Source organism: Marmota marmota, unplaced genomic scaffold (genome assembly GCF_001458135.2).
Source record: "Marmota marmota marmota unplaced genomic scaffold, marMar, whole genome shotgun sequence".
Classification (NCBI taxonomy): Eukaryota; Metazoa; Chordata; class Mammalia; order Rodentia; family Sciuridae; genus Marmota; species Marmota marmota.
Genome location: NW_026000057.1, coordinates 16,422,805 through 16,439,794, shown reverse-complemented (window position 1 = coordinate 16,439,794; position 16,990 = coordinate 16,422,805). Strand labels below are relative to the sequence as shown.

Genomic DNA, 16,990 nt, shown 5'->3' with positions numbered 1-16,990 from the left:
ATTATGCACAAGACTAACAATAGACAAGTCACAGACCAAACTACTGCCTAAATAATTTTAACTCAAACCCAAAACAAGTAGTGTAAATTGGTTTAGCTGCTCAAAGCATATCTCTTCTACATAAAACCATTCAATCATTTTTATATTTAAGTAACTATGAAATATTTTACATTTAAGTAAATGTTATCTCTAAAGCAGTATGACTTTGGCATTTGTTTCAACAAATTATGTTAATTTCAACAATATTTCATATTTTTATTGTCATTTAAATAAACAAAAGTATGCTTTTAAGAAAAAAAGGTAAATTAGTTATACTTCCTCCTTCTCATTCTCAATCACTAGATCCTGGGTATGAACTGTGCTCATCACTCAACTTCTGCCAACCTCCTCCAGCCCTGCTCACCCTCCACTTCAGACTGGAGACTATGGAACCCTGTCAGCCCTCACTGACAGGGAACCCCAAGGAATCTGCTTTTCACTATCATAAAAATACATTGCTCTCAGTTGCGCAACACTCATAAAAACTACATACTGCAACACTTCCACTTAACTTCTTCAAATATTTAAATGCTGAGTAAAACAAAAAAAGGGTGTTTCCACTTATTCAAAATACTTTAGAAGATTAAAAATCTCTCTTTCTGTCTCTCTCTCTCATTCTCTCTCGGGGGAGGAATATTAAATGACGACTCCACAGCTTTTTTGCTGTTGTTTTCCTTTATTATGAAAAGAGTGATGCTATGTTCTAGCACTTATAGAAAAATTAATGGAATGCTGACCTACTAAAAATATCCAATAACAAGGTACCCCTCTATGATCTGAATTTTTAAGATCTCTAATGTAAGGCAGTAGGAAAATAAAATATTTACAAGAGATATGACATGTATTTTCCCAAATTAACCTTTACTTAAACAGCAAGCTAAGCAAAATTTTAGCTTTTTCTACAAGCCCAAGTATGAATTAAGATCATGGATTACTTACATTTATTTACACAGACATGCACGTATATATGAAATGTGTACTGAGAGACAGGGCAGCATCCTATTCATTTTCTCATTAACCCAAGTCAATATTATCAACCAATAATGTATCTTGCTAGTGTTTAGTACATAAAAATATAATCTTAACAGTTGTAAAGGAATTTTTCAGACTCTTTGTCCATCAATAAATGTAAGGCTAATTCATGCCCAAGACGTCTCTAAAAAAGAGCCTTTATGATGAACATGGAATGTAAGTTAGAAAAGACGATCTGGTGTATTAATAGAATATGAAGAGACCTGAAGCATGTGCAAAATATTTATATAGTGACTTCAGAGTACAAAAGGAACACAGATAGGGGATGGCATACACTACAGACTGTTATTAAATAAAATTATTATATCATACACGCACCAAAGAGAGAATGTGACATAATACACATAAGGCATGTATTTGAGGTTCAGTTAGCCAGAAGACGGGGCAGAGGATGACAACTCGAGCTTCCATACTAGCAGGTAAGACAGTAACAAGGCCTAGAGCCTACATAGGGCCACATGTGTGATGCAATGTCACTTTTGTGAGTGTGCACTGCTACATCACATCTTTGTATACTTCAGAGAGGCAAATGTACATTTATATTTTCATTTTTAAAAAATATTTTTTAATTGTCAATGGACCTTTTATTTATTTATTTATACGCAGTGCTGAGAATCAAACCCACTGCCTCACACATGCCAGGCAAGCACTCTGCCACAACCTCAGCCTTCTCATGTATTTTATACTAGCTTCATAATCTGTGTTCTAAAAATAGACACTATTCTATTTAATTCATTTGTATAACACCTAAAACAATATTAAAAGCACCGGCATTTTAGTACTGTAAATGGAAATAATCACCAGTATGCATCATGCCTCCAAAACTAAAGACCACTTCTTAATGATCAAGAAAAAGAGGTAGGTCAGACAGCAAAGATATCAGAATAAAGAAATTAATAGAGACACTTTACAAACTTTCACTTAAATTACATATACTTGTGTATATTTTTATGCATACATATATTCACATGGTTTTATCTATTATTGATGTTCATATATCCAGACACTCATTTTATTTTAAAAATCTTTCCTAAGAAGTTCACAACTAAATCATAATTCAAATAAAATCCATAGGTAAGGATAGAATGGTTAGTTGATCTATATAGGAAAAGTTTTAAACAGTTTACAAATAAATATGGGTTATGATAAGTTAATCTTTTTTTTCCCCCTTCAGGGTTAGGGATCAAACCTAAGGCCTCATACATACCAAACACACACTCTTACCATGGAGCTATACCTCATCCCTGGAAGAATTCTTAGCAGACTGCCTGTGTCAAATATTTAAGGGTTTGATCAGGCCTAAAATCAAGGAGATGAACTAACGAAATGCCAGGTTATGTTCAAGGGATAGTTATAAGACCAAACTTAAAGAGCATTTATTTTCATATAAATTAAATCTCAGTATTTCAAACATATAAAATATAAAATTTAAAATGAGAAATTACGATTAGTGATCTTATGATGCTTAAATGTTAAACCAGAAAAAAATAGAGCTTCTAACAATACATTTTGAGAATTCTCTTTTTTCTTTAATATTTATTTTTAGGTAATCTATTTTCAATGGATCATTACTAAATAATATTTAAAGCAAAGACATAAAGCATATACTTCTGTGGGCTATAAATCAAAATCACTAGTATGTCCTAGGATGAGACTGAACTTTTCAATCTTACATGTGAAAACAGTGTATGTAATGTCTTGGCAAGTTTCTAAATATATTTCTTCACTTCTAACAGAGCTAAAAGGATCTATTATTTGTTGCCAGGGTTTTTTGGTCCAAATCCAAGGCAAGATGATCTTGTCCTTGATTAAAACAATAGGATATTGCTTCCTCTCAGGCCTCTCTACAAGCAAGCACAGTGGAAAATCTCCTCAAAAGATAAGTTTATTTAATCTCAGGAAATGTATCTGTTACAATAGACAAAAAAGAGATCAGATAAAGAAGTGGATTGATAACCCAAAAGAGGTGCACAACTTAGCATCAGTAGCAAGTTGCTGTTGCTATATTTCTACCTTGTTAAGGAAAATGCATCAATCATGAGACACTCCAGCCAATGCTCTCAGACAAAGGTCAAGTTTTCATGGTAGCATAGGAGCAATATTAAAAAAAATAATAAGTTTCTTAACTTTAGTCTAGTTAACACATAAAGGGACAGGAGGTAGAGAAAGAGGCTGTCCTCCTTTGCTGGGTCTTCATAGTCCCTAACTTGTGTCCTCTACTTCAGCACCTGGACAGACCTTCCTCTCTCTAGCCCAGTCCAATCCAGCAGTGAAGCTTCAAAGTTCTTCCTCATTACCTTCTGTATCCTCATATTCTTTTACATCTTCCTGCCTTGGGTCCTCACATGGTATTGGTCAAGCTTTGAAAAGTCTTCTGTAACCTGAACTTTTAACATTTGATCAATAGTTTTAAATTCCAATCACATCCTTAAACATATGGTACACAGAGGGGGAAAATCTATTCAAGATAGGAACTTTCATCTACCTGCAAAGACCAAACCTATTTCAAAGCATAAATCAGAGTAAATAATAAAATTAAACATTATATATTAAGTGCTACTGAATTACTATTGAGAGACAATAGAAATAAATTATAATGAGATGAGGAACAAGTCAGAGTCAAACGAAGAACATTAGAAGGTGAGAAATGGGAAAAGAAAATGAAATGCTTATAATTAGACTAAATTTAAAAAGCATAGTTGGGATGGTGGTATGTTTATAGTTGGTTAAGTGAAATTTCATCCATTCTGGTTAAGGGACTTATGAATGATGAAACTGATGCTTGTGGTTATACACAGTAGCCTTACTAAATTGCTGAGGCTGGCTTTGAACTTGCGATCCACCTACAACATGGTCTTAAGAGAGGGAGTTGTGAGTTAATGTTGGGCTCCATGATATATACAGAGTTCACTAGGGCAGACACAAAGGAGACAAAATAGGCTCAGTGCTTCCAGTGGAGCCCAGGCAACTAGATGTTGCAAAGGAAACAGAATGAAAAAGTTGAGGCATGAAGTGTGTTTAAAAGTTAAGCAGCAAACAGAGTGTGAGGGCATGTGCTTGTTTGTCCAACTACTAGAAAGGCTAAAAGCAGGAGTATCACTTGAGTCTAGAAATTTGAGGCCAACCTGTGCAACATATCAAAACCTCAAAAAAAAAAGGAAGTAGAAAAACATTTGGCCCTCTGTGTCTTCACGCCCCACATCTATGGATTAAACCAATGTGGATCAACAATATGAAAGAGTTAAACAGCAAACAGGAAAATGTACATGGTAGAAGTCAAACAGAAAAGCAAAAGGGAAGAAAGAACTAGGCTAGGGGCCAGGGTTGTAGCTAAGTGGTAGACCACTTGCCTCGCATGCAGGAGGCGCTGGGTCCAGTCCTCAGCACCACATTAAAAAATAAATAAATAAGAAAAACAATGCACCAATTCTTAAAAACCAAACAAACAAAAAGAACTAGGCTAAATGCCATCTTTTCCTGATCACCCATACTCAAACTTCAAGATAATTAATTTCAAAAAGGACAGCTGCACTACTGACTGAGTCAAGCAATGACAAGTCTTATAAAATAATTTTGATTGATATGTTGCTCTTTTATAGCAACAGTGACTGGAATATCATCACATACACCAAGAAAAAAAAAGAATAGTGGACAAGCAAGCAATTTTTCAAGTCATGTATGCCACTGATCAATACCAACTACCTCAATTATATATACTCTACATATCTCATTCTGACTGAATTTGGCTGATTAAGGGAGGTAGTATAGGCTTGCAGTTAAAACTAGAGCTATGACATTAAACAAACCTGGGTTTCAACTGATGGCTCTACTATTTATGAGTAATAAGTCTCTAAGAAAAGCTGCTTTTTAATCTCAGCTTTCCTCATCTCTAAACGTGGGGGTTTATTGTAGGATTTAAGTCAGGTAAAATGCAATACAATGCCCTCTAAACAGTAAGAGCTCAATAATTAAGGTAGCTACTGCAATTCATTCCCAACATTTAAGTAAGGCAATTCCTTATGTATACCACCTTTTCTTATCATTATTTAATCTTGACTTGAGGTATGTTTTATTATAAGTATAGCATAATATAGAAGTCAATAATGTACCAAAATATAAAACTGGAAAACAGGTTATCAGTTTGATACATCAAATTCAATTATTGGAATCTAATCAAAAACTGTTAAGTTTCCCAGCCATAGCATCATTCAATATTTATCTAAGAGAATTAAAGTCAGAACATTATAGCAATACATGCATACCCACATTTGTAGCAGCACAATTCACAATAGCTAAACTATGAAACCTGCCTAGGTGTCCATCAACAGAAGAATGGATAAAGAAAATGTGGTATATATACACAATGGAGTTTTATTCAGCCATAAAGAAGAATGAAAGTATGTTGTGTGCAGGGAAATGGGTGGAACTTGAGAACATGATGTTAAGCGAAATAAGCCAAACTCAAAAAGTCAAGGGGCATGCATATGTTTTCTCTCATATGTGGAAGCTTGAAGGGAAAAAGCATGGGGTGGCTGGTAGCATCTCATGAAAACAAAACAGAGATCAGTAGAGAAGAGGAAAGGGGGGGGAGGGAAGCTACTGGGGAATAAAGTCGACCAAAGCATGCTGTATGTGTGTATAAATACGAAACAACAAATTTCAACATCGTGCATAATTCTAATGCACTAATGAAAAAATTTTACAAAAATAAAAAAAACTATATCTCACAATCAAAAAAAAATTTACAAATTTTCAAAGTGATCCCTAATCATAATCACAGATTTTTAAAGACATATGAAGTGGACAAAAAGGGAAGAGAAAGGTTCTAGGGTTTAAAAAAAAACAGGAAGAAAAAAGTTGATTTTTAATGCTATCCCAATATTTCCCCCTACTTACGGAGCCTATAAAACGTTTTTTCAGATAGCATCAATTTATAGTCTGTATAACAAGTGGTCTCTTGTTGTCTTTTGAAAATACAGAAATATTATTTCAGAAGTGCTAACAATCTCCTTTAATTTTCAGAAACTCACAAGATTTTTACATGTTTATGTTCACGAAACCACAAGACTCTTCTAAAGACTAACCAAAAACCCCTGCATGACAATAAAAATACAGCCCAGTGCTGGGAAAATTTCTGTGATTATCTTAGTATTATCAACTGAGCATATATGGATAGAGAGGGGACAGAAGAAGGCATGATGAAATATGTAAAATTCGCTAGTTTAATGGGCATAAAACATTAAATGAAACTTAAGATTATCCAAAAATTCAATTAAATGAGAAAGTCAACAGTATTTACTATATACTTATTATGTGCTTGTATAATTATAATGCACTGAATGAGATCAAAAAATAAAGAATGAAAGCCCACAAGATCTGAAAGATTCTTACAAAATATAAAAAGAGTTTACTTCTTAAACCCAGTCATAACAACAACAAAAAGCTTCCCAAATTTAATGTATTTTTAGTACCACCTTCCTTTCTGTACTAAAACAAGCAAAGCTGCTTAAAAAGTCACAAATTTCTCAAAGAAGCGAAAATATAAATATTTGTAAATTTGATAAATTTGGCTTATTTGAAATTAGCTGTGACATTCTTCTTGAAAAGTTTCACAGGGTGAAAGAGAGACATTCTTGCTCCGTTTTGCTCAAGTCAACTGCAACTGCTAACTGAGTCACCTATTATATGAGAGCCAGAGTCATTTTCTCTTATTCAACTTCTCACATATAATTACAATTTAAAGGCCTAATTGACAACAGCAAAGTCTAGATCACAATGCCTAGTCAACAAGTAGAGAGACCACAATTGCCAACTGTGCCACATATGAAAGTCTGGGGAGGCAAATTTTAGTATTCAACAGTATTGTGGAAATATCATTCATGTTTTCTAAAAGTTGCTTGATACAAAGTTATATTGTGGTCAGTTTTACTTTCTCATATCATTACCTTAAATTTTAGTGAGATATGAAGAACCTATTAGGAAACATGTGCTTACAGAATATGATACCAGGCGCTCTAGTTCATACACTATTTGATACAACCTGTCTTGACTGCTCTTGTTCTCATAAATCTAGTAATACTTTCCCTCCCTCTGCTAGTGAGTGGTTTTAATAACTTTATTTATTTGCTAATTTACATTATTAATACTGTCCTATTTGCAGAAATGATACACAAGGTGAAGAGGGACCCTCTGGTTTAAATTTTGTTTCTAAGATTCTTAAGTACTAACTACTACTCTTACCTGGAAGAAATCACTATGGCAGAAGGGCTTAATTTTAAAGATCCTGTTAATAAAATCAAACTACAATGGAACTTCTCTGTAACAACTTTTCCCATTAGTGAAATTAAGTATAGGCTGGTCCTTTTTTGGATCTGATCCAAAGAGATTTAATTAGTGAAGTACCACAAGAACCTCATTAAGAGGGGCTGGGCTCTGAGTACCACAACATGCCACCAGGCCAGCACCTTCCTCAAGAATATCCTGGGGCTCATTCACAAGGGGAGGCGATGCCTTCAGGTTACTTCATCTAAGGAAAGCTACTGTATGTAGTTAATACTTTTGAAATCAAACCACACTCATAAACCTAAGCATCTAAATATTCTAAATTCATAGCCTCCTATTTACAAATATTCAAAGCTTCAGCAACTTATACTCATTTTAGAAATTTAACATCTCATCCTTTTTTAGAATACATAAGACAATTCCTATACCCTAATGTAATAACCTACTGGATGCTAGGTATGCAAGACACTTCAAAAATACTATACGTGCTGCTTAATCACAAATATTTTCACTGTGAGATTTAATGGAAATATCAGTGCTATGAATTTGTATGATGGCAGAAAACTTGCAGCATGGTGACATAAAGCAGCAGGGTGAGAGCTCACGTTCCTGGAACTGGAGCTCTGACCTGGTGTTAGCAAAGAAAAGTGTTTCTCACTAACAGCAGTGGCTGCCTGTGGGACTTCAGCACGACAATCACACAGCTGACTCATGGGAGCAATTATAAAGAAGCAGTAATTTTTTGTGTGGCATTAAAAAAAATTCCGTGCTTTCATCACCAATTAATACATGTTAAGTAGTCAGATGAATCCCACTGATCGTTTTCTTACCAGATCAAAAACCAAACCTATCCCTCCTTTCAACCTACGTGTGAATTCCTCACTACAGATTCCCATTCCCAGTAACCTCTCTTATGATCTTTCGTTAAATTCAACTACAAAAAACATTTTTTGAAACTATTCAGATACTAAAAGCTCTAGTTTCTGATTATAAAAAGCAGTCCGTCCAATATTTCTCAATGTCAATGCTTTTTCTTTAAACAAACTGTTGGTCTTGCTTAAATATTTTTTAAATTACAGCAAAATTGGAAGAACAAGCCAGTTGGAACTCACCCTCCCTCCTCCAAGCAGATTATTATACCCTCTACAAAAACTGTTTTTCCTGAAGAGAAAGAGCAACAATCCCCATTGTAAAGCAGATCTCTATGATGTGCTACCCAAGCACACACAGCATTTGCGATACTTACTGAGTGTTTCTCCTGCTGGCCCATAACTCCATGGTTAGCTGGGGCTGCTAGTGGTTTCATAATGAAGAAACATATGCTGAACTGAATTTACACATCATGTACCAATCTCTCACGAAGGCAAGTCACCCTCTACAGCATTAAATTAAAAGAAAAAGAAAGAAAAAAAAAAGAGGGAGGAGGGAAAACCAAGCTGCAGCTTAAAGTGTCACTACTGGTAAGCTTAAAAAACCCTTCACACTTGTAGACCAGAAAAGGAATCCGAACAACGGTGCTCGGCTCCATTTTTATAACATTGAAACTCTAACCCTCTCAGGCTATGGCAAGACCGAGAAAACCTCATACAGCTCTCAGTCTTCCAAGACGACAAGATCATTTCTGAGACTGAAGAACAAGAGGCAAAAGAAAAGAAGGGGGGAAAAAAGCTAAAATGGCTGACTGCACACAGATTCCTCTCAAAAAGGCTTAATACAGAATTATATTAGCCAGGGTGGTATAAGAACCGGTCTCTAGCATTCAGCCAAGCATTGTTAACACTCTTGTTTCATTTGCAATCACACATACGGACCCCTCCAACCAAGAAAAAAAGAAAAAAGAAAGAAAGAGAGAAAAAAAATCAGGGCAGAGCGTGTGAATCGGGACCTCCTCCCTAGCTGCTAATGATGCTGACAGAGTGGTGACCAGTGATCTCTGTCCCACTCTACTAACCAAGTTTGCACAATTAATCTTAGCAGCATGACACTGATGGACATTTAATTTAATGATGTCTGTCCCTCACACTCAACACAAGCATGCCTGCTAGCAAGAGAGTCACTAACAGAAACACAGCACATGCACACACACAATCTCAAGAATCATGAGTCTGAATGCAATACACCAATATAATTACATTATTGTGCTTACTTTGGAGGACCATGGCTGCAGGCAGTTGGCATAGCAACGCACAAGGAAAGCCATTTCCTGGGTAGAGAGAAAGCTTCCTTTTCTAAATAAAAAATTCCTCTTAGGAAACAAACAGCATTGCTGCTTCCTGCAGAAAGCAAGACACTGTAGTCTGTCTCTTAACCTGCAAGGCTCACACTCGATGCAGTTCTAGTGATGTAAGTGGATTTCTCTCTCACCCTCCCTCTCCCTATATACACTGAAATATTCAGCTCAAATGGTACACACATTCCTTAAGGCTCGCCCCCTCCTCTACTTAACCATTTCACTCATTAAGGTAGCGATGGACAATTCAGATAAAGTAACAAGCTCTTGCCTGTATTATATCAGCAGCTGTAGGTTAAGCAAGTCTCAGAGGGATGGAATCCATTGATTGCTGACTCCAAATAATATCACTGAAGACAGGGTGGGAAATCGGAGCAAGGACTTACTTGAACAGCTTTGAACTAAACTATGATTTTTCACCAAGGTGAGGATAAAGGAATCAATGTGACCTTTACCCCACCCTCAATATCATTGTACTATAGTAAACGAATATCCACCAAAAAAATTTAAATGCATGCTTAGCAAGCTTTGTGTAAATTTAGAAGTGATTTTTCACAAACACCCATACACACACACACACACACACACACACTGCCTTGTCAATAATATTAAAATAAATCCACCCAGTTTTTTTTTTAAAGCAAACCAAACTTCTATAGGTAGAGTGCTGAAATTCAGTAAGAATACATTATTCTACCATAAACTCTTAATTTTACCTACATATGTAGATTTATTTAAAGGAGTACATTATAGTTGACAAAGAATAAAGACACTTATTTTCTGAATCATTGGTCAGTTCCTCTCATTCAGATTTATAAATGGTATAAGGAATAGAAAATAGATATAGAAATTTAGCATCTTTGATAATGTTCTCTGCAACTGTCAGTGCTTGCTAACTTATGTTTCTCGTCTATCTTAAGACTGCACCCATTCTATCATCTTTCTTCCTTTGTCCTCATCCCTAAAGGAAACCATTCCCTAATTTACGTTCTTTTTGTCACCCATTCCCATCTCTTTCTTAGACTCCCATCATGCGCTCTCCCTCTTCTCCCACACATATTTAACCACTTCTCCACAACCAGAGATAATCGACATTGACTTTTAAAAGTTCTGTTCTCTCATTTCAAAAAGCCAACAGAAACAGAAGTCTTTCCTATACCTCACATTTCCTTATGCTGCAGTCTCACCTCTTTCCCACACTTCACAATCAAGAATTACCTGCTTTGGTTTTCACTATTTCCCGTTAATCCCGCAGATTCCACAAATGAAGGACCACTGTGATCCTATTGCACAACTGATACATCCATACTCAGTTAAGGATAACTGGTTATCCTAACACCTGCTTCCACTCATCACAAAACCTGTAAATTAAATTCTAATTTTTTCTCCAACTTAGATTTCTCTTCATCTCTGCTGCTATCATACCACTCCATTATTTTCTGCTTTAAGAACGGCAAAAGTCTCCTTCATCCAGTGGCCTAGAGTCATTCTAACCATTCCATCCAACTCATTTACCATACTATCTCCTGGAATCCTCTAAAAATGAAAGTCTGATCATTTCATCTTCATTCACAGCACCACTTTTAAAATTAAAACACTTCAGTGGCTTCCTGTTGCACTCAGCTTAAAGGCCAAACCCCAACATTCTGCAAGCCTTGCACACTTTCCAGACTTACACCACGCCCAAGCTCACTCTTCATGCCAGGTCCTAGGGCTCTCTTGCTTCCTTGATGGGCAAAATGGCCTTAGTAAATGTTACTTCCTCTGTCTGAAATTCTCCTTCTCCCTCCCTTCCTGACTGTCTCCCTTTCTGCCCCAAAAAACATACTGGTAAAATGCCCTCAGGGTTATCACAACAGTATTCATCTCTCACTTATTACAGTTGTGATTTTACAGTTAGTCATGAGAGTATTCAAGCAGTTCATCCGCTCCATCCCATGTACCCTAATGTTCAATGAAAGCTAGACATTAGGACATACATTTTTCTGCACAACTGTTCTCTCAGCACTGAGTATAGTACACATTGCAGGCACTTACATTTTTGTTAAATGAATGAAATTTCCACTGACTGGAAATGGATACTGTCAAGACCATATTTGATGTTCTAGATAAGTTCCTGTCAAAATCCCAAATATTTCTTCTATAATAGACACAAGAAATAATTTTAAAGCAAATAGTACCCAAAGGTGAAAACAGCCCAAGCATCCATCAACAGATGAATATGTAAATACAATGTAGTGCATATATTAAGTGGGGGCAGTATTCAGCCCAAAAAAGGAATAAAATTCTGTTACATGCTACAATATGGATAAACTGTAGCCATTAGCCTAAGCAAAATAAGCCAGTCACAAAAGAATAAACACTATATTCATAGAGATAGAAGGTAGAAAGGTGGTGGTAGGGACTGAGGAAGGAGAAATGGGGGAGCAATTGTCTAGTAGGTATGGAGTTTCAGTTTGGGAAGATGAAAAAGTTCTGGAGATGTATGACAGTGATAGCTGCACAACAATGGAAATGTACTTAAATGCCACTGAACTGTATCCTAAAAATAGTTAAAATGGCAAATTTTAATGTTACATATATTTTACCCCAATAAGAAAAATAGGTGGCAAAGACTACATAGTCAAGTTCCACATTTTCCATCTAGTCTATGTCCCAACATGTCCATGTGCAAAAAAAACTCTTCTCTAAGCTTAAATCAAAGTGATCCCATGCTCTGATGGAGTATGACCTTATATGTGAAAATTTCTCATTACTTGTCTCTCTCCAGAAAAAAATGTGTCACTTCTCTCAAGAAGGAAATGAACCTAATGGGGGAACCTGATAGATGAAGTAAGAAAATCACACATCCTCAGGCACAGATGCTTTACTGTGCTGTGACCTGGTGTGATTTCTCTTTGCAACCTGGCTTCATGCCTACAACCTATATATCTTAAAACTCAGGACTGTGATACTGTTCTTTAATCCACATTATCTTGTACATAGAAACACAATCATGCCAGGTTATAATATGCCAGATACTGTTTAAGAAATAAAATATGAACTCAGGGTTTAGAAAAATCCAATATTATAAATTTTATATAAGCAAGAATAAATCACACTAATGTGTAAGTAGCTCTAACTTGCAAAATATTTACTCCATTCAATAACCATCTAGATTTAGCAAGTAGCATTATATAGACTCGAAAGAAAGAAGCCAAGAAACAACTCTGCATCAAGAACATCCAAATACTTCTAAACTTTCGGTAATAATACTTCAAAAGATGGGATTACATAGTTAGGAAATTACTTAATATAAAGGCTTTCCATGCCAAATTTAATACTATTGTATTCTCTCATATTTTTTCTACCTAAATTGTTTACTTTCTAATTACTATAAAATTGAGAAAAATTATCTGTTCTTTTCAGTAATTATTAATCATATTTAGAAGTTATATGGTGTTTATCCATAGATCTTATTGTGCTTTATAAATATTTAATTAAGCTTCATCAAAACCCAAGGGAGGGCTGGGGCTGTAGCTCAGTGGCAGAGTACTTGCCTAGCATGTGAGGCACTGGGTTTAATCCTCATTATCTCGTAAACATAAAATAAATAAAAATGAAATTTAAAAAAAAAGGGAAACAAAAAATAATACACTCTCTTTTATTAGAAAATACTGTATAAGACTATAAAGTTAGCACTTTAGAAGAATACAAAATAGAACTCTTTGTTTTTCTAATACCACTTACTTCACTTAATAGTCATAAATTGGTTTCTTTTCTCTTATCACTATCCCAAGGGAAAAATTATAGAAGTTGGGGAAAATTGATGGGTGAGCAAGGAATAAGTTATTCTTTGATACCCAGAAATAAGAAATTTTACAAATTTGAGAAACCAAAAGTTTGATTTTTTCCCCAAGAAATGACATTTAAAATACTATTTTTGTGTATGAATTCACCAAATCAGTTAAGCAAAATAAAGGATGGTCAGATATTTGACCCTTTTTTTCTAAAGCCAATGTACCCCACTAATACTATAATTTCTTTCAAAAAGTGAAAGTTGACTATCTGACAAACTTTTCTTCATCCTCCACTTTCCTGGCATTCCTTAACTCTGTTCTACATTGTTATATAATCTCTTTCCCCCATTGGTGTATCTCAGAGAAAAAGTAGTCACAGAGTCAATCTATGAAATAGTTCATCATTAAAAATAATTTAATTACGAAATATGAAAGAAACCAACACATCTCCTAAAACAGTAAAACTGGAATAAACAACTGAGTTAAATCTAAATATGTACTTTGGAAATACTGGAAAACTTCAAGTTAACGTTCAGCTTCAGAAAGATCTAATGGAGCACCATAAAGCTCTAAAAAAAAAAAAAAAAACTAATGGAGCACCTAAATAAAGATTACCCTGATATGCACAAAATATGCTTTCAAAGAAATCTTTAAGCTATTTCTTCTTTTATATATATATATATTCCTGACAGTAAACTGGTTAGTTGCGTATGATTCATAATTGGAAAACTAATGTAGCAATCTACCTTAATAAATGTTCCATAAATATACCAAGCACATGGGAAGAGAAAGATTAAAGGATGACACAATTTGGAGATATCCAGACAAATAAATAAAATAAAGAAACCTGTAAGTTAGTGAGTTATTCCAACATTGGGCTTTTATAAATGCACTTGTTTGAAAAATGAGACTTTAACAGCAGATTAAACAAAGCTTACTTCATTTCCTAGAACCTATTTTAAGAAAAGGTCAGACTTCATTTTGTAGTGCACAGGTTTCAGAGGTAGAATCCTTGAAAACTGGCTGCAAATCATTTCAATGTCTTTTCTAGGGACAAGGACTTAAAACAGGTCTCCCTACTATATTTCACAGAGCAACACTGCAAATGCACAGAATTATTATCTTTATTACTAATTTGCCATGTAATATACTCCCTTGTAATATATTTGCACAAGCATAATGAACCATTAAATATTTAACAAAACAGGAAATGTTGCACTACAAAATGAAATAAGTCAGCTGAGGTCAGGGATCATACAGTATTTTGTTTATCTGATATTGTTAGTGATGTATTAAGCTTTATCCCTTGTACTTGACATACAGTAACTGTTCAAACAAAGAATAAATGCATATGTGATTCCACTTATAACCTGTGAAATACTGTTAGTCTTTAACAAGAGGAAGCAGACACTGGAGGGTTGGGTAACCATAAAAAATGTCTAATTTGCTTATTGAAAAAAACAGAGGCTTTATATAACTTGACAGATGAAAAGAGTAGGCCAAAACTAGTAAATTTAACAGGGAAAAATACAAAGATCTACATGTGCACTATCAAAATGTCCCTTGTGTAAGTGCAGGAATGGGGATGTGGCTTAAGAAACAATTCATAGAGAAATGGAAGGCAGCAATTATCTGTAAAACTGACCTACTAGAGCTCTACCTATACCTGCCAATGCACAAGTTCTGACCTTAATCTAAGGTTATTTTTACCAGATATATGATGTCCCCAGCAAGGAAGACTGGAAGTCATAGTACGATCTACTTTGTAGGGTTTTGTAAGACTTGATGTAAATTATTAGCAACCAGCTCTGGACTTCATAATTTAAAAGAAATGATGGGTACATATGGCACTCTAATGGGAGAAAACATGGATGAGGTATTTAGAAAGCTATAAGAAGCTGGGAATGAGCTGAGCACAGCGGTGCATGCTATCTAATCCCAGTGGCTCAGGAGGCTGAGGCAGGAGGATTGACAGTTCAAAGATAGCCTTAGCAACTTAATGAAGCCCTAAGCAACTTAGCGAGACCCTGTCTCTAAATATAATTTTAATAGGGCTGGGGATGTGGCTCAGTGGTTAAGCACCCCTGGGTTCAATCCAGGTACAAAAAAAAAAGAAAGAAAAGAAAAGACAGAAAAAGCTGGGAATGTTTAACACAGAGAACAGGTGTGGAGGGGTAGAATTATTTTAAGTATCTATATCATATTTACATTGATCATTTAAAAGAGATCTAGAATCATGAATTAAAATTACAGAGAGGCAGATTTCAACTAAGTATAAGGAAGAAGGGTTTTGTTTTGTTTTTTGAAATAAGGTCTTACTGTGTTGCCCAGGCTAGCCTTGAACTACTGAGTAAAAGAGTCCTTGTCTCCCAAATAACTGAGACTAATAGGTGTGCACCACCATGCCAGGATTATGGAAGACTTTATTAATAATCAGCCCTTCCCTATAAATGTAGTAACTGCTATAATTTATTAAGCTCTTACTTTGTAGCCAGCACTAAGGTGCAAGTGATACATAGTATACAAAGGAATCTTTCAAATACCAGTACTCACAGTAATTAAAATTTTTAAAGCAGAGACGGAATATTGGTGACTTTATAGAAAAATAAACTGTATTAAGTGGTTTACCTGGGGGATTCTTAAAAATCCTTTTCATGTTCTTAACATGGTCTTACCTAACATATCCATTACCAAATATCAGCTGGTACCAAAATGAGGATGAAAAGGGTGATGTTGTACAGAATGTTAGAAAAAGAGAGACTACATAAATAGGAACATATCCATCCTGAGATAAGACTTCCTGGTAGAAGCTATGCTTTATCCTAAGACTTTTGTTTGTATTTTGACAGGGGAAGAGGTAATGCTAAAATAATCTCACTTTTCTCAAGGGGTGAGGGTTACTGGGGTTGAACCCAGGGGCACTTTACCACTGAGCCTGATCTCACTAAGTAGCTTAGGGTCTCACTAAGTTGCTGGATCTGGCCTGGAACTTGTGATCCTCCTGCATCAGTCTCCCAAGCTGCTGGGATTATAGGCATGTGCTACCACACCTGGCAAAATACCCTTACTTTAAAAAGAAAGAAAGAAATGATAGTGATAACTGGACATTGAAAGTTTTCCTTTTAACATCTTTACCTGAAAAAATAAAATAAAATAAAATTTGGGCTGAGGTTGTGGTTCAGCAGTGGAGCACTTACCTAGCACATGTGAGGTACTAGGTTTAATCCTCAGCACCACATAAAAATAGATAAATAAAATAAAGATATTGTGTCCAACTATAACTTAAAAAAAGGAAAATTAAAATAAATAAATAAAATTTACCAAACTTAGAGAAAGGTGTGGCTTTCTTAATATAAGTAATAAATTATTCAAAAGCATGTTTGACCTAATTTGATTAAAAATTTAAATTCCTTAAAATGACTTGATTATTTTCAATATCATTCCACATATCACCGAAACATTTCCAATATTTTCTATTACAGAAGAAAACAATTTCTGAGAGGTATTTTTCAACTCTAAAAGCTGTAACTAATTTTTAAATTAATTTATTTATTTTAATTAGGTACATGACAGCAGAATGCATTTTGATTCATTATACACAATTGCAGCACAACTTTTCATTTCTCTG

At 35.0% G+C, this 16,990-nt stretch overlaps 1 protein-coding gene across 15 annotated transcripts in view; it reads right to left on the bottom strand.

Annotated features, from left to right (window-relative positions):
- Rapgef2 (Rap guanine nucleotide exchange factor 2) overlaps positions 1–16,990 on the bottom strand; it is a 263,457-nt gene that overhangs the window by 82,117 nt on the left and 164,350 nt on the right. For 2 of the 15 annotated variants that reach the window (XM_048813579.1, XM_048813581.1), the window contains exon 1: positions 8,600–9,444. The exons of 9 other annotated variants lie outside the window; for them this stretch is intronic. In XM_048813579.1, coding sequence (XP_048669536.1) covers positions 8,600–8,659 — 60 coding nt within the window. In that variant the 5' untranslated portion in view covers positions 8,660–9,444. Of the gene's footprint in view, positions 1–315; positions 2,463–8,599; positions 9,446–9,499; positions 10,019–16,990 lie in introns of those variants that run through there. 4 more of the 15 variants (XM_048813576.1, XM_048813582.1, XM_048813575.1 and 1 more) reach the window with 4 other exon arrangements.